Source organism: Tyto alba, unplaced genomic scaffold (genome assembly GCF_018691265.1).
Source record: "Tyto alba isolate M040663 unplaced genomic scaffold, T.alba_DEE_v4.0 Super-Scaffold_40, whole genome shotgun sequence".
NCBI lineage: Eukaryota > Metazoa > Chordata > Aves > Strigiformes > Tytonidae > Tyto > Tyto alba.
Window position 1 is genome coordinate 14,315,712 of NW_024881316.1, and position 18,595 is coordinate 14,334,306.

Here is an 18,595-nt window from a genome sequence, read left to right on the forward strand (position 1 = left end):
GACCCAGGAACTCAGTGACTAGTTACAAAGGTTTAATTCAACTGTGGTTTCTGTCAGTTAGAACTCTGAATTTTGTCATCTCATCTGTAGATTTTAAAATTTTAAAAACCACGTTTATATTTGAAGAACTTTTGAGAGAGAAAACATCACATTAGAGTTTCACTTTCTGATCTGATATTTTTATTCTGATTTATTTATGCTGTTGTCATAAATTAAAAGTGTGGGGCTCAAACAGTTAGGAAAAGTTACTGCGTATCATTTTGTAAATGACTGTTACATTTATATTATCTATTATTTCCCCATATGGATTTTCAACTGTAAATTACCTACTATTGTAGGAATGAGATGAATCCTACTATAGCTTAATAATGAACATGATCTCATTTACAACAGAGACTATTTTTTAAGTCAAAGCTTAGGTAAAGAAGCTTTCCAAAGAGGCAATCAACTAAACCCCATTTTACAAAAGGTGGATTTCATGCAATAAAGCTGACACTAAATACAGATTAAAGCTATTTTTCTTTGGTTTCTGCTTTTAAAAAATGTCTATTTTGAACAGTTTGCTTTCAATAACAGAAAAGTCAAGCATCGGCAGTTTTCATACATCTCGTAATTGCAGTACAGTACTTTCCTTGACAGCTGCAAGCACCAAATGCTAAAAATTTTAAACACATTGTGCTTTGACAACATATATATGTTATATGCTTATGAAGCCACTTCTATGAGCTACATAAGTACTATATACTCATGAGATATTTTCAAGTTGAAATATATATCTATATATAACTTTTTTAGAAGGAACAATTTTTTCCAACAGCCTAGCCATTTCTGCCTTAAAATACTTCTCTTCCTGATAGTTACAATAGTGATACAATTTCTCCTCAGAATGCTACAGTTACATGTTGTAAATGCTTTTTGAAATCACTTTAAAACGATCCTTTTATAACTTAGCACAGCTTGTAATGTTCCATTTGTTTGTACCAATTCTTTGCATTTACATGATTAATATCTTGTCAAATACAAAGAAATAGTTCACTGCTAAAATTATTTATCTTACGGTTGCTGAACAGATAATATTTTTACTTAGAAAATACATAAGCAATTAAAAAAATATATAAGCACTTAGAGGGAAAAAAGTCTGTTTTGTGTAATTCATTGGCTCGTTACCATTAAAAAGCAATTAACGGCAAATATTGTCTTTACAGAACTTATTCACATAAAACAGTATTTATAGATGAAGTCAAATTTACCGTAAAAAGATAAATTATTGTAACATAAACTTAACAAAATTATTTCCAAATAATTCACATCCTTCAAATCTATCATCCTAAAACGAGAATTTACTTCAGCTATTTTTAATCACAAGCATTGAATTTATTAACAGTGAACATACTTCTGACCACAGCACTTTTAGAATCCAGACACATACAACATAATGCATTTTAAGAGTAATACTTAATCCTGTTTTAATATTTAAATATTTTAATACTTAAACCTTTTTTTCAATTATCTATGAAATGTTGCATTATGGTACTCAAATAAAAAAAAAAAGTTTGATATATGAATTCTCTCTACAAATATCCTTACTAGAAAAGAAAGGGAGCGCACATGTGCTTTAAACATCTTCATCAAAAGAAACACATAGGATTTGGTGGGGAGGAGGGTGACAGTTAATATAAATTCCTTCTATATGACAGGTATACACTTTTAGAAAACATTTCTACTATATACCATATACCTAAAAGGTTTCCCAATAAATGTTCAAGGAATTTGAACAAAAATGTTTAAATTGCAAACAGTGTAAAATTAAAATAATACAAGTGGGAGTAACCCAGACTTGTAAGACTACAAACATTCCTATGTAGTAAATAAAGTATTTTTGAAACTGCTTCCTTCAGGCAGGACAGAATTTTTGGTGCTATGGCCATAACTGCAATCCTGTAAGATGATGTTAAGTCACTATGGCAACTACGGGGTGGCTGTGCACCAGCAGCAGCCTTGCAAGCCCACGCTGTTAATATGGACTCTTTTTCTGTTATGTGGAAGTAAAGAATCCGCAAGTTGATTGAAAAATTAAATGAATTGGGATTAGAGCCTCGGTCCATGGCTTAGTTGTTTTGGTTGTAGACCTGAACTAAAACAGCACTGCATTCCTAAGGACTTTACAAAAAAAAATACTCCTACAAAACAAATAAAAAACCCCTTCTGTTTATGTCAAACAGCTTATCCTTCCCACAAAAGGAGGAAAATTAATGAAAAGTAATTATCATTTCTTCCCATCTCATCCTATGTTTTATGAAGAAAGGCTAAGACTTCCCATTAAAATTTTACACAATTTAAATCTAACCTGGTGGAGTCTAGGACTGGAATTGAAATATATTCAATCTATAATGACACATTGACAGAAATCATGTTCTTCTCAGTAAATTTATAATTTTTATTGTTTAGGGCATGAGGTGCAGCAGTCAGCATGACTCTTCTCCCCAGAATAAATGGCACAAGACAGATACGCTTGAGGAGGTAACAGGACTTCCAGATTGCTAGAATATGCTACTGCTTTAAATGGACCATAATAATGCTCTTTGGCAAGTAGAGTTTTTTGGTATTTACTTGTAATCCACTAGATGATCACTTCCCATCTTTTTGCTACAAGTACTAGAAATACTATTTTTTCCTAGGCAATTATTGCTACACCGTATCTGAAACAATCTAAGGTCTTTCCTACAAATTACAGATGCTATACAGTATATACCCAAAATATGACAAAATTCTTCAAATGGAAGTTACTTATTCTGTAGAGTAGCAAACAACCTTACAGCGTGTTCACTACAAATTATGTTATTCTATAGGATATTCCAATTTCATTATGCACTTTCTTGAAGTGGTAATTATGAATATTTGCACCAGGACCACATATTTTCTAAAAACATGCCCTAAACCCTACAAACAGTTAGAATGACTTCACAGGCCCAAGTGCATCAGAAGGTATTTGCTTTATTTAGTCACTTGGCATTACTAACTCATCTGTTCAGTCAATGATCTTGCCAACTGTTACACATACGTTAAATCAGGCGAATAATCCAAGTGAAATCAATGGAGCTAAAGTGCCTACGTAAAATTATTCATATGTGAAAATGTTTGCAGATCACAAGTCATTTTTCTGCATGAATAAGCAATATAATAAACATTTGTTAAGCTTTTTAAAGTGAGGATCATCCTCCTCTAATTACACCCTACACCTTTTAATAATGCTAGAAATATCCTACCAATATAATCAGACTTTATACTTTTAGATTACCATTTATCACCTACCATTCTATCTACTTATTTAATTATTTTGCAAAAACATCTCTTGGTTAAGCTCAGCATGCCAGAAGTGACTGGAAGGATTTGCTGCTAAGAGTTTTAATAGTCAGTGAATGGTATTTTTATTTTTACAGCTGTTTAGGCAGCTGAGAGATTCTTGCAAAGACAGCCTTGTCAATCAAAGTATCTGGCACAGTAAAATCCTCACAGTACTTCACTCAACACACACTAATGAAGTTCAAAGGAAATGCAATTTAAATTGTTGTTATTAAACAATTTAAAACAGCATATTTCCCATTTTATATCAAAGCATTTGCATTTTGGGACAGCACAGTAAGAACGATGCTGTCACTCTGACTGACTGTCACCAAACACTTCTCCAGTGTAAACCCACAGCTTGGCCAGGCTGAGGCAAGTACAAAGGAACTATCTCGTCCACCCATGAAAAGATTGGGGCTTACTGAGTATTTTTCCACAGAGTTTTTTAACATTACCGTCTTTGTAAAATGGATTTGGAGCAGGGGGGGAATATTAGATTACTTGAAACAGATGTATAAGGAATTTTATAGTGTATTCTTTAAACCAAGCTGCCATTTTACTTATATATTTAAATTTATAGGAAGCTGCTTGATGATTCAAACCCACACATAGAAGAATTGAAGTGCAAAGCTTCAATTCATATTAAATATCCTCTCATATAATGGCAAAAGTAACTGGTAAGTATAGAGAAGTAATTTTTATTCTACAGAAAAATTGTAAAAAATTGAATGGAGAGAAATGCAATGAGGTTTTACAGAAAGTATATGTTTATGCAAACAAAATCCCTTAGAAACACTGAATGAACTGTACTGGAGACTGAAGTTGGGTACAGGCTGACTTAAAAAGCGTGAAGGAATTATTTTATCATACAAACTTCAAATTTTTATACCAAGTTATGCCCAACCTTCTTACAGTAATTAGCATTTTCTTCTTTCCTAGCTAGATGCATTTTTTAAATAGTTTTGATCATTTTTCACCACATTTCCTAAATTACTCTTCACACAAACAGGCTACACTGCTGTTCCACTGTAAAGAAAAATTGCCAACAAAACAAAACCATACCTCAAAAAAACCCCACAAGATCAAAAATAAAGCAAAACCTCCAAGAAAAAAAAATTAATACTTTATTAATTTTTCCAGCTATAAAAATTTAATGCAACTCTGTTACAAAAGACCAAGAAATATGCTGCAAATGAAACACTTTTATTTTAAAATGCTTAATAAAGCTATCTAAACAAGGTAGCATTACTTCTCTTAATTTAAAAACTGGTCTAAAATTGAAGACCAGGAATAATATATTTCTGCGGCTATGAAATTTTTGTTTACCTTTACCCCAGAATTAACAATTCAAAATTAATGGCCTGATTTTGAAGTGCCAATGAACTGCATGTGTAAAATGAAATGCATGGGACATGCATGTTAAATATCCAGCAGCATTTAAGAACAGAAATATACATGACAGAATTAATTATTTTTATACAATAGAGAAATGTAATGGTAGAGGTTAACTGTATATTTATTCTATGAGTCTCACTGAAGTTTTCATTGGATTAAGCCCAAGTATTTAACTTGGTCTATGTTTTAGAACTGACTGCTTAAATAAATTTAATATTTAAAATTATTATGTGAACTTTACCTTTTACACCAAATTAATTATGAAATTTTAATTTTCACTCCACTAATGAACTTTCTGCTTTACAGACAAAACTATAAATCTTTTATGTAGCCTAATCTATCTCTTCCACCAACGCTATCAATTGTATAGCAAATTCCTTTATGAAGAAACAGACTAAAAAGTAAAATACCTTTACAGCTGCCTTAGTTACCATGAAGCACCTGGCATAATTTTCTTCTTTTCAGTTACACACAATTAGCACTCAAAGTACAGTTGCCATGAATGAAATGTAAAAATAAGCTATTGGTAATATTGCAAAAAGGAACTTGCAACCCAGTTCAAGCTGAGATTTTCTTTCCCCCCTGTATGACTGCTAAACAGTAAAAATCAAAATGTTCTCCCAATGTTAGCAAGTTCTTTCTCAGTTTATTCAACGAGTAAAATTTTTGCTTAGAGATTAATCTATCAACACAAGCTACATTCTACAGGAGTGGAGATCACTAACAAATGGCATTGAATATCATAAATATAAAACAGAATTACAGTACAAATGGGGATTATTTTACTATTTACAAGGTCTGATTCTGTGAAACAGCAATCCCCATCTCCCTCCCCTGAAAAAAATAAATCTAAAGTTATTATATTAAATCCAGATAATTTAAGAATTAAAGGTCTCTATGTTAGCTGATTTTTTCAATATTTAACATATTTTTTGAAGCACATTTGGCTTCTTGTTTCACCCTGTATCCAGTACTGTAATTATACAGTAGCATAAACTAGCTACTTGCAATCACAGAGACTGCAGTATATGATATACAAGAGGAAGCATAAAGAGAGAAACCAAAAAGCAGAATTCTGTGGAAGTCTAAGCTTTTATTTAGGTCCATTTCCTTTGCTGGTGGCCAAACCCACCATTGATCAAATCAGATTTCCCATCACTTAAACTGTTACTGATGCCAGAAGTCAGGGATTATACACTGACACTGATGTGTTCTTCCACCTGTGCAACCACAAAACCATTTTTAAACAGTGGTTATCCAGTCAAGGAAGTTCCAAGGCCCGCCAGCCCACACACTGATTTCCTCTCAATAAATGAGACCACCAGGCCATGTCCAGCCCAAGCTTTTTCTTTCCCGAATTTCTGAGAAAGCATAAGGACACAGGACTTGATGAGGTCTCAGAACTGAAGCCCAGCCTCTGCCATCACAGAAGGTTATAGTTTCTACCATAAAGTGATCATATTTGCCTATATTGTACTGTACTGTGGTGATCCAGCAGTTACTGGGTTTTTCTTATCCCTGCTCCCTCTGTATGACAGGTGATCTTAAAACCCTTTTCCTAATTTCAAGCCATTCATTTCAAATTCATTCATGTATTATTTTTTCCCAGCATTACTGTAGTAAAATAGGCCCTTTTCTGACAGTTACCTTTGCTTATTTCCCCAGGAAACTTATAAACAGGACTTGAACTCCTGTAGCCTTCATTTTGACAGCAGGAAGAAGGCAGGCACTTTTAAGCTATATTCATACAGTTGGCTCTCCACATCTCTCAATTAACCTAGCAGCTCCTCATTCACATCATGTGGTTTCAAAGGTTTTTTCTTAAAACTAGCTGACCATACTGACATACAATCTCCACATAAGATCCTACTGCGATCTTCTACAAAATAAATTCTTACTATTTCTACTGTAAGGGCCTCTCCAAACGCACTTGTCTTTTTATCCAACTGCATGATGTTGGTTGCACACAGCTGAGCAGAAGGTAACTAATAAACTAACTCTTGCTCTTTTGCTCAGCTAATAATCTATGTTTATTTAAAAATAAATTATCAGTTCCTAGCTACGTAAACTTGTACTTTCCTGATTAGACAGTACTCTGTTTCTGCCTCTGATACCCTCAACATGATCCAGGTTCATTATAGGATTCTAATTTTTACTATATTAACAATAGACCAACCTCATGACTCAAAAATTTTATTTTTTGTTACAAATATATTAAAGAGAGTATTAAGATCTAACCAAGTGTTAAAAAATGCTACCGGTAGACTCTTACAACTCGGGAACATTTTTGAGAGCCCAACATACTACACTCATAACCCTTGTAGTTCTTGTACTATCAAGATTCTGTAATGTCAAGATACAATCTGTCAGGTTAAACTGGCACAACATGCACTTGCTATATGAAGCCCAACAAACTCAGTACCAAATTAAGTTTCAGAAAACAGCACACTAAAAAATTTTTATCAGAATACAGTAACAGAAGAAATTGAGTACTTTATGCTTTTAGGAGGGAATTCAGAGCTATGAAGATGGAAAATCAGTGTTGAGAAAAACCCAGCTGGTACAGAAGTTATGGGGCATTTCTCACTGTATTTGGTGACTACATTAATTCTGGCTTATTCGTGCATCCGCCAGTAGACATACAGACACTGTAGGCACTGCAGGCATGGATTTATATCACTGAAGATCCAGCTTTAAGTGTTTGACATTGTACTTTGTCTTCATCAAGACAAGAAACACGCTCTCAAATGTCTTCTTTTGTGGTTGGTTGAAAAAAAAAAAAGCCACAGAAATAAAGCTCGCATGTAACATTATTTTCATGGTTTGTTTCTGCTATGAATTCAGGGATTCTCTAGAAATTATGGGTTTTGCTGGCTGCATAGTTTCCTATCCATCATAAAATCAGTATTATTTTGAATAGTCTACAAAAATAGAGGTTTAAGCAGCTTTCTCTGAACAGTGTATAATTTTTCAAGATATTTCTACTTATTTTAGTGGTCACCATAAATTATACAGAGAAAGAAAAGCTTAGATTTTAGAGGCTAATAAACAACTTCAGCCTAGAAGACCCTTTGACCAATCAGAGCAAAGGCTGAGGTTTACTGTAGCATGGTGACCAAAGCATGATGAAATCCAAGTTGCTGCTTTGCAGTTTTCTTGTTGAATACAATGGTTTCCAACATTTAAACATCTTTTGAAGGGCTTCTTACTTATTTGATATAACTTTTCCAAATTATTACTGTTTGCATCTTAAAACAGCCGTTTTCACTACTTCTTTCTTTCTGATTTTCCTCCCCAAAAATGGGGATATGAAGTATGTATCTGAAATTCTCAGCTGTAACCAGTGTTTATATACTCTTCTCTGTGCTGTCACATGTCATGTTAAGCTTGTCAGCTTCCCTGAGAACAGAACAAAACTATTAAGACAGGCTTTTTTTCCTTTACTCTGAGATGTTCCTTCAGGATGGGTCATTTCAAAGGGTGTGAGTGGTCTTAAGTGAACCGCAGAATATTACTATGGCAATGGACAACTAATAGATCTGAACAACAGGAGAATAAAGCTGCAAGCTGTTTAAAATTTTAAAAGTAAATACTTTTGGGAGTGAATTGACTTAACCAAAAAACCTCAAAATACTTCACACTTAAAAGCAAATCAAAACTTTAATGCTGTTCTTACAAAAATACATAAAAGCTACAGTGATTCAGAATACAGTTTGCAGACAATTGCAATCTGCCTTGCAGACAGACTGCTAACACTGCAAAACAGCTGATCAGCTTTAGGGTGGGTAATCTCAACTGCGAGATATCTGCACTGACAGATTAGAGGCTGGATGTCCAGTGCTATTTATGTTCTTGTAAGGGAGATAGCTGTGTTAGGAGATATTCAACAGGAGCTTTAATTCGCAGTCACGGCTAAAAAGTTTCAATGCTTTCCATAGGGACATTTGCTGTAAAATGAAATGTGCCACCCTTTGACAAAGTTTACTCTTACTGCCTAGGAAGGAGGCCTGGAGTGAATGGATTAGAGATGTAATTTTTAGATTAATTTTATCTGAGAAATTATGAACAAAAAATTCAAAGCTATGCCACCTCATTGAAGTGGCTGTCTTTACATAGGTCATTGCAGAGATGAGACAAATGCTCACAGTTAAACTGAGTTATTGTGGAAGCTTTCTAATACCAAACTGGACCAATACAAAATCTGTAGTACCTAGTGAGAGTGTCCATCAATAATAGTAACACAGACAATGCTACTTTAAAAATCCATCCGTATTTCCCCCTCTTTTCATTCCTTATCAACTGCCAAAGGTTGTAAAATCTTTATGGGCACAAAATACAGTGTATCATATGTTGTCAGTACACAGATGATAAAAGGTCTTCAGATATTCCAAGTTTCTTGACTACTTGCTAGAATTCAAAGTTGGTATAATATCCAGCTTTGAAGGTGAATGAAGATTGCAAGTAATCAAACACATTATAAAAGAAAACAAAATGTCATTCATTAAGTAACTTGATAACTTCTGAAGCTGCCCCTATAAATTCAGTTTAGCATGGTTTAGGTTAACCCACTGGCTTCTCCAATGAGGCTACTAACAGAAATGACCATTTCCTAAGAACAGAATCCAGTTAGACAATACTTCTTAACTTTCTATGAGTAATTAATGCATGCAAATATATAAACTGATAAGGAAAGATGTCTAACAGAATACAGTGATCCACACTCATAACACTGCACTTCTAAACCCGTATATAATGTTACATGCAGTACTTAGAAACAGATGTTTCCCTCCAGTAGCTCAGAACTCCATATGAAGTTCAGATCTTCCTACTCAACACCAAATCAGAGAACCTCTACCATTAAAGAATAATAAAAGATTCTTTATAACTTTTGCAAAGACGCTAACATCCACATTTAGTCACTTAATCCTGTCACATTTATATGAGAAATCCTTTTCTTAGTATTCTGAATATAGACAGTGATTAAATACGTAAAGATTAGAGGATTTTGCTTCAAAGGAAATTAGATTTTTCAATTTTGATATAACCAAGCAGGATTTCTCTGCAGGGAAATTGTTAAAATGGTCTTTGAAATGCAACATTGATGATGTAATTTCAGTTTTGAATAACACTGGATTGCTTCTTCTGTATTACTTACCAGGTTCCTTGCTCATCTGAAGCATTCTTAATACATCCCGAAAATAAATTGCTTATCTGAAGCATTCTGAACAAATGGGAACAATTTGCTGACTCAATGCATAGCACTATATGGTGTTACAACTAATATTTCAGAGACATTTTCTCTCCTTTCACTTCTGCCCTTTGGGACTGAATACAGCATAACTCTATCAATATATTTATTAGAATATAAACACATTAATTCCATCAACATCAATATATATTGCAGTTGACTCAGACAGATGCATATACAGTGGACTTTTATCTTGACACCTACAGTACACACAAGAATATTCAATGTTAGCTTTTTATACTCAGTATTTCTTATTCTCAGCCAAATAGCATTCCTAAATGTAAGGATCACCCATATGATCACAGCAGAAGAGAGGAAGAAACTAGGTCATAACAAAACTTAGTAGCTGCATAGGACATATCGAGACATATTTGTCAGGGTTCTTAGTAAGATGACACTGAAGTCTTGCATCACTGTGGTAGTGAAAGCAGTACGCTTCTGCAACATACCCTTTACAAAGAGATTTTGGTTTATTTTCAACTTCCATTGGTAGCAACATATACACTTGGTGACTTACATCACTGAATGTTTTATTTGTCAATCTGCTGCAGGGAGAAAATTCATGATCAATATAGTTTTGTAGAGAACAATTGTGTTTTGCTGTGTAAGGGATACTTTCCTCATTACAAAAAAAAAAAACAAACAAACAAACAAACAAAAAAAAAAACCAAAACTCCACAATTTGTGGTTTTCTTAGCCTACATAAAGACTTAAATATGGTACCACCAAGTTTTATACATAAAGTTAGAAATATTCATAACTCCAAGGTATGACAGAGATGATCAGCACGCGTGCCCAGGGTCTGTGGCCACTAAGCACTGAAGTTCAGCAACTGTGAGCAGCAGGACAGCACACGCGAGCGTGACTTTTGGCCTGAGGGTCCTGGGCCAGCAGAGACCTCCCGCCTGGGGAGGAGAACTGAGAGCAAGTGAATGCAGCACTGCAGAGGGACAAGCAAGTGATGTGTGAGATATCGGAGTAGGGGAAAAGCTCAAATCTCCTTCGCTCTTCTACAAAACCCAGTACCCAGATCTGCTATGGGTGGTTGTTTATTCTGGCCACCCCTTTACAGATTTTTCCTTTCCCCTTTGCAGCGGAGGCACAGTGAGTCACAGAAACAACGTGAGTGAGGGACGTCCTGAAAGTTAACCTCATCCTCATACTCCCACGGTGAATTTAAAAACCAGCATTATAATGGTAGATAATGTAAAATTAAACACATATTTAAGCTATGCTCTGTTCCGCTATCAGAATGCTCCAAAGATGCTTTCTTCAACCTGTAAGGTGACCCACCTATTAATTTCTGATCCAGAAACACAAGTCTCAGGTACAAACAGAAGAACAAACCAGACTGAGAGTAAAACCAGAGGCCTTGAATTCTGAAAACCCAGGTTCAAAAAGGTCTCAAGGACCTTAGGGAAATATTACACAGATTCCCCATCTCCAGAGCACCCGGCATGTCTGAGATGCCTACACGTTGCCCGTGCTACAGGTTGTGTAGCGACTGAAAGCTCTGCTCTGCACTCAAAGAACCATTCCCATTTTATCAGCGCCCTCCTCGTCCCACGCTTGATCCTGCTCAAAACCCACAACCAGCCCAAATCTGACAGGGACTTGTGCTCTGGGTAAGGCCAGTGAATGGCACTGCATTAACACCAGAAAACAGCTCACAGACAACTTTGTTTAAGGTTGCTTGGTGGTACCCAGGGCAGCAAGAACCTGTCATTTGGAACCTAATCTCCAGGTAAGGTAGCTGCTGCAGTTATTCTGTAACAAGCAAATAAAAACAAACAAAGAAGAAAGACAACCCTGTTCACTACAGAAAGAATGTTTGAAGTACTCGCACAAACACAGAACTGTTCTAATAACTAGCGACAGAGGCAGGTAAAATTGGAAAGAGAAGCACTCTTCTTGTGGCACCCCAAAAACCACAGTGCCACCGAAAAACAACGAAGGGAACACAAGTATGACATTTGTTCCCTGTAGCCAGGATGCTCACCTCAGGGATGGCAGCTCCTGAATTCCCATTTCTCCTCACACATGCATTTCATTCAGCAGCTGCAAACAAAACAGAGAAATAGCCCAGGGAAGAAACTCAAACTTTCACTCGGGAACATCAAGTTTGTCAGAAATTCCACCTGCAAAGACAAAACTGCTCCCTGACAAACCACCCAGTAAAACTCCAAAAATTTGGCACTGGCATTTTCTGACAGAACAATATTTTGCCAAAAAATCCACAGCCCATCCTAAAATAGAGGCACTTTTTTTTTTTTTTCTAAAGGATGAAAGCATTGCATATAATTAGCTTCCTGCCTGATTGAATTAATAGGTTTGCAGGGACTAAATACTAGTAGCCCCAAAACAGTGGAACTGGATGTTCATTCTTCCTCCAGGTCCTTGGCAATTTTCATCTGTCTTCTTCCCCCACCATTATTGCCTTGGATCTAGCCATGATTTACAGACACATTCAAACATAAGAGTCTGCACATCTTTTACAGTTCACCTTAAAGAAAAATACTGAAACTATGTTAGGCAGACAGATACATTGTTTTTCTACTCAACTATTTCATAAATGAAATGAGATGCTTGTTTCTCTTGAATAACACCAGTCAATGCTAGCCACCCAAGGGGCCTTCCAGGATTTAATTACCAAAACTTGGGCTTGCAGATAACTTATTTTCTGTGACAATGCTGAATAGTATAAGTTTGACTGTATTCAGAGCAGCAGCCAATCTTAAAATACTTTAGGATTCATCCATCTCAGCTGTCCAACAAAAGCATGGAGCTTTCACATTATAATGCAGGATTTAAGGAGTGGGTTTTTCTGCTATTTTTTTTTTTCCCCTTAAGTTTTTGCAGAAACACCACGTGAGTTGTCTTTGGACTCATAAACCCAAAAGCTGTTTCTTGTATGCTTTTTGGATTTTACTGTTACCAGTATTTCTGCCTCCCTGACGGAACATCTTAGGTCTGAGGTTTCATGATTCAAGGCAATTATATTATAAAAACTGAATGTTAAAACAATTCATTTACACATATGTTTATATTGCTCCAAAGATTTTATACACTGAGATCACATTATAAAGCACACAGAACTAGACTTGTGTTTCAGCTTCAGCTAACAGACGATTCACATACAGCAAATTGTTTCAAAATAAGATGACTGCACTTTATTTTACAGTTTGTGTATTTTTATAATTATAATATAATACCCTAATGTATTTTTTGCACTGAATTAATTACATTATTTGGCAAAAGTACAAATGTAGCCCCATGAAGCTTTCACTGTATTATTCAAAACTGTTCTTGACTGTAAAACCTATGAACAGCTGTAGAAAGGAAAATTTTAACTTTAGTTGTAAAAAAGACTTTAAAAATAGAAAAAAATTAAACATACAGAGTTCCAGATACAATACCATAATTAATATCATAATTTTTACATATAGAAAACTTAGGTTTACAACATAATTAGTGGGTTTTTTAGAACAAAAATTATGGGGTTTTCTGAACAGCTAGTACTATGTTCAACATTTTTTTGATCTTCAGAATAAAATTTAATAATCTGTTAAAAAGTGGTAAGTGATAAACAGATCAATTTAGTATGGAAAAATATATTTTAAATTACAAGCCTGTATTTAAGTTCTCTATGTTCCATAATCTACAGTAAAATCTCATGCTATGAAATCGGCATGAGAATGGCTTTCAGATTTTAAAGATGTAGTGCTACTACAAACCAGAGCACATGGAAGCAATTAATTCAAATTACAATCATCTTATGCTGTGTTTATAGAAAATAAAGCTTTAAAAATACCTACTTGAAATAGTGATATTTTGCAAATATGCTTGTTGTATACATAAAGAGAATTAGAGGCAATTTATTACCTTTTAGTGTCAAGCTCTGAAAAGAAATATACAATCTGAGGTAATAACAAAAACACACATTTTCTCTGGAATATATTTTGTAATTGTTACTAATATTTATATAGAAAGATACCCTAAATTCTTTCATTTTTACTTTCACTAATTAACATTGTGAATTCTTTCTACTACGTAAATAAAAGGGCTGGCTCAAAATTGTCAAAAAAAAGTTAAAGTTGCATAGAGATTAGCAGCTCCAGTCCTGTGAGCTGTGAAATGCTTTCCATGTTTACTTAAAATTCTCACACCTCACTAAGAGATGATTGCAATAAACAAAACAAAGGGTTAGGTCTGAAATTTTTTGTGAAAGAAATAGTACAAAACAAGCTAATGTACTAAAATGTCTTATTTTTGCTTATTTTACTGATCGAACATGTTACAGACCACTAAATTGTGGATTTAAAGCAAGAAACATTTCATTTGTAAAACAAGTCTGCAGTTTGTTTTTTGTGACCTCGGGCAGGATCCCAGTTTAACTCCCTGCGTATTTCGGCCATACAGGAAGACAGGCATCCACACCACCAAATATTCATATTTCTGTGGTATCTGGTCAAGAATTGTTAAATCTAATACAACTCATTTTGCTTTATACTTATTGTAATTCAATTGACTCGAATATAGCAACCAGTCTGCTTCGACCACTGGCCTGGAAGTAAGCCCCTGAGAAAAGCGGTGGTAGCACGTTCCATTCATCACACGTTTCCTTCATTAAAATCAATTCTGTGTGCTCTCTTCCACGTTTATTTCTGAATTCAAGTGGCAAACACCTTCTACGAATTCTCCAGGCAAGCGACTTTCCGACCCAAAACTCCCACCTCCCTCAGGGCACATTTCAAGAGCAAAGCGCAGCGCCGGGGTGACTGGCAAAGCTCCCCGGGTAAGGGGGGGCATCTCCCTCCTCTCCGAGGGGACAGATCCCTCTTGTCCACTGCGCAGGCAGGGGTACCACCGCGACCACCTTCCAACCTCCGGCGGCACAGTTCAGTCCCTGAAGGCACAAAGCAAGCACTGCAGCCCGTTTGGCAGGTTTCAGACACCCAAAAGCAGGTTTTGTTACTCAGAAGCCACTGAATAAATTTGTGTTATTGCATTACCCAGAGGGAAATGGCAGCAACCGCAGCTGAGTATTACCTGAAAGAATTTCAAAATGTATTTTGGACAGTAATATATTTAATTTAAAACTGTTTCATCAACAAAATGTCTGAAATTGGTTCATTACAGTGGGACGCTTCTAACCTCAGTTGGCTATTTTAGAGCCAGCATCTGGTTTAAGCTAGTTGTCTGAAACCTCCTCACAATTTAAGGGAGAAGCCAGCCCCCCCCCAGCCCCAGCGGCCAGGCAGTCCTCGGGAGCTCTGCGCGACCGAGACTTCTGCTTTGCGACTGCAGAGGGAATTTATGGCAGCAAAACTTCCCAGCCCCTTCGGTTCATCTGGCCCAGGCAATTGCCCAATCAAGCAACAACTAAATCAGAAATTAAACCCCATTTTTATAAAAGAATTACCAACACCAAATTTGTTATTCAAGCCATAAAGAACATAGAGAGCGTACACAACTACCATGAGCCCTGGTCATCCTAATGCTTGCTTACATAGTGAGGTGATATCTTTATTCTTCATACAGTGCAATAAATCAATATGTGCTGGTAGATGTTGCAGTACAGCATGTCTTAAATCAAGAGAGCCACTGAGGAATAGCTAAAAACTATCCAGCCAAAGAACTGCAAAGAACAACTACTAAAAATTCCCACATGCCAAAAAGTGCTACAGCATAAAAGGAAAGTATAAAAATACTTTTGTGGTATTGAAATGTTCAACAGTTTGTACCACTGTAACACACTTGACTATCAGCACCCTCAGCTGAACAGCAGTGTCTTTAACTAATCTGGTTTATATCGAAGATCAAATCTTTTCCCACTTCTCTCGTGTCAGACATCGGCTCTAGCAATTCACCATTTCATGGCATCGCTCCGTGACCAGATGAAATAAGTGAGTCTATCTTGGACTAATGGCTCTGGCTTCACTCAGTTTAAAACATAAACCCCCACGTTTTGCAGCTGAAAATCCTAGTTTTCAACTCTCTTGCTATAAATATTGAACACTCCTGAGCTGAGAAGAAATTTCCTCTCCTTAATATTCAAGGATGAAGACTTGCAGGAGAAACATGAGTAATGGGTCACTCACTATTTCCCAGCTACAGAATCGAAACCGTCAGCGGTTCCAACCGGCTCGAACATTTTTCTCTGCTAAGTCTGCATCAGCTTTGCCAGTGAATTGAGTAGTTAAAGGCTACAGTACATGATCAAATCAAAGCATCGATGGCATTTGCAGAGCAAATTATTGCACATATCTTGATTTTCAAAAAATCAGATAAAAAAGATCATTCTTAAGTCTGTAGAATACTGCTTACTTGTAAAAACTGGCATACATGTAGCAATTTGGATCTTATGAACCTGAGCAAAAAAATAAGAACAGCCTTTACAGTTTTAATCAAGTATGTTTTATTCTTAATCTTATTCTCCAGAAATGGTGTTTCTCAATTAAATAAAAAAATCTGAAAAGCCACAAAAGTGTCAACATAATTAAACAATTATAAGCATATGAAACAACTCTCCATAACAAAGTATTTCTGAAAAAGCCTGACATGAAAGAATACCTATTAACAATAGTACATATTTTCTTGATATAGTTCTCTTCCATTTTAAAATACAAACTGTGAATATTTTTATATATGTAATCCTCTGAAGTCTACACAATTACCAAGACTAGTAAGACAATGGCAGAGCCAGTTTTATATCATCATTTCAGTCACACTTATTTAGTTGGTTGTGCTTCACATGCTTGTTGTCCAGAATTAATTTCATCTGTTCTTTTCAAGACTGTCATCTTGATCGTGTACGCCCTTCTTTTTTCCTCACAAATTCTGAACTTTCAAACACTCCTGAGTTCCCCCCGAATGCAGTTCTTCTTTTGGACATCGTTCTCAACTCCGATACTATTTATTTCCACAGTAATATTAGTGAGAGAATCAGAATGATTGCTTTTCACAGAAATTCAGATTTCTAAGTCACTGTTTCAGGATATCTGAAAAGTCAGGCATCTGGAAAACGTACCAGACTGATCAAGCTCATGTTATTAACGTATTTCTTACTAATATTTAAAGATTTCAAGCAGTAGCTGCTTACTTTCATTTGGTAAACTGTCATTTTGTCTACCACATTACACTAAACCAGTCAGATTTTTGACAGACCTATTTCAACTTCCTGTATTACAATTTCTAAGCGAATTATTCTTTAACATATTCTCAAAAATTTTTAATCCCCACATTTCACAGCTGCATTTTGTAAAACACTAGTGCTTATTCTTCATGAATGATTTCAAAACTGCCATTCATCAAGCAAGTAATGTTTGAAAGGATATGCTATCCTTTCTGTGAGAAAAATTTAAGATTGGGATTTGAAAATTTAGTTTGATTTCATTTACAAATTTCCCACTCAATATTTGCTATTATAGGGTAAGGGGCTGTTTTGCAGTTGTCTTCAGAAAATAAGTTACTCTTTAGCCTTTAATTCCTTATTTTCACAGACACCATTGCAAAGTACTCCTACCAGCTGGTGAGCTGTAAGCGTATAAAACTAAGGCTTCTAGATACTTAGGAAACGGTATCTTGCTAGATCATGCAGGATGTAAGTTTGCTGAAGACGCTGTGGTAGATTAAGTAGTAATTTTGATTGAATTTTGGTCCCATAAATACCTATTCGCACATCAATTGTATGCAAGAGCATTTCCCCCCACTGAGATTTATAACTGGGAGTCCTTATTTTGTAGCAATCTAGAGGTACATAGATATATTTAAAGGTAAATATGTTTAACGGGTAGCTGCTCCTTCTGCTTCATTTGCATTTTATTAATAGATTCCTCACAGCTCATGTCATATTACGATTAGATATTGCCCTCAGTGCAAAATTCTTAATCTGCTCTACATTTTAAAGTTAATCTCCTCCACACCTGGCCTTCAGAGATAAGCATGTTAATCTCAGTTCTAAATGCATTCTTTACCTTATTAAAAATACTGAGAGTATTTTAAGTATACAATTGTCATTTGAAATAGCACAATAGTCCTCCTTTATTTGGCAATGAACGTCTGCTTCGGAGATGTCTGACTCTAAATCAACAAACCTGAGTGTCTCCAAGTGCTAATTATAAATAATTTACTATTGCCATGTTTCCTTTCAACAATAAAACTGAGCAAAATACTTTTGAAAACAATGTGCTGTCTTTTTAATGTTTATGAATTGTCTGAATAGATTACATTAGCACTTCTTACTCAGAATTAGAGATTTTCAGCATGTAATTCTAACCAGACACAGATTTATAAATCATCTTTTGTGAATGATGTGGTTCACTCTGTGCTGTTTGCATACTTCAGCTGTCTGTTATTTCTCCCCTCTAAATGTGGAACTTCTCCCTAACTTTAGCTTAAATCAAGCGTCTTAGCCCACCTACCATCATAGTTCTTTAGACGAGAAATAGAAGACACAGCAGACATTATACATCCTCTGTGTATGTCAGTCTGTTTCAGAAAAAGGTCAGCTATTCTCCATAAAAGTCTGTTTCATCTGCTATAAAAAAAATTACATAAGACAAATCTGATCTTAATCGATTAAAACTCTCACAAAGTAGTATGTAT

At 35.4% G+C, this 18,595-nt stretch overlaps 1 protein-coding gene across 3 annotated transcripts in view; it reads right to left on the reverse strand.

The window, feature by feature from the left end:
• The window catches only part of BCKDHB (branched chain keto acid dehydrogenase E1 subunit beta), a 131,389-nt gene that overhangs the window by 11,713 nt on the left and 101,081 nt on the right, over positions 1-18,595 (reverse strand). The window contains exon 10 of one of the 3 annotated variants that reach the window (XM_042803452.1): positions 11,995-12,046. The exons of the other annotated variants lie outside the window; for them this stretch is intronic. Within the exon in view, the coding sequence (XP_042659386.1) occupies positions 12,023-12,046 (24 nt within the window). The 3' untranslated portion in view covers positions 11,995-12,022. Of the gene's footprint in view, positions 1-11,994; positions 12,047-18,595 lie in introns of those variants that run through there. 3 annotated transcript variants of the gene reach the window in all.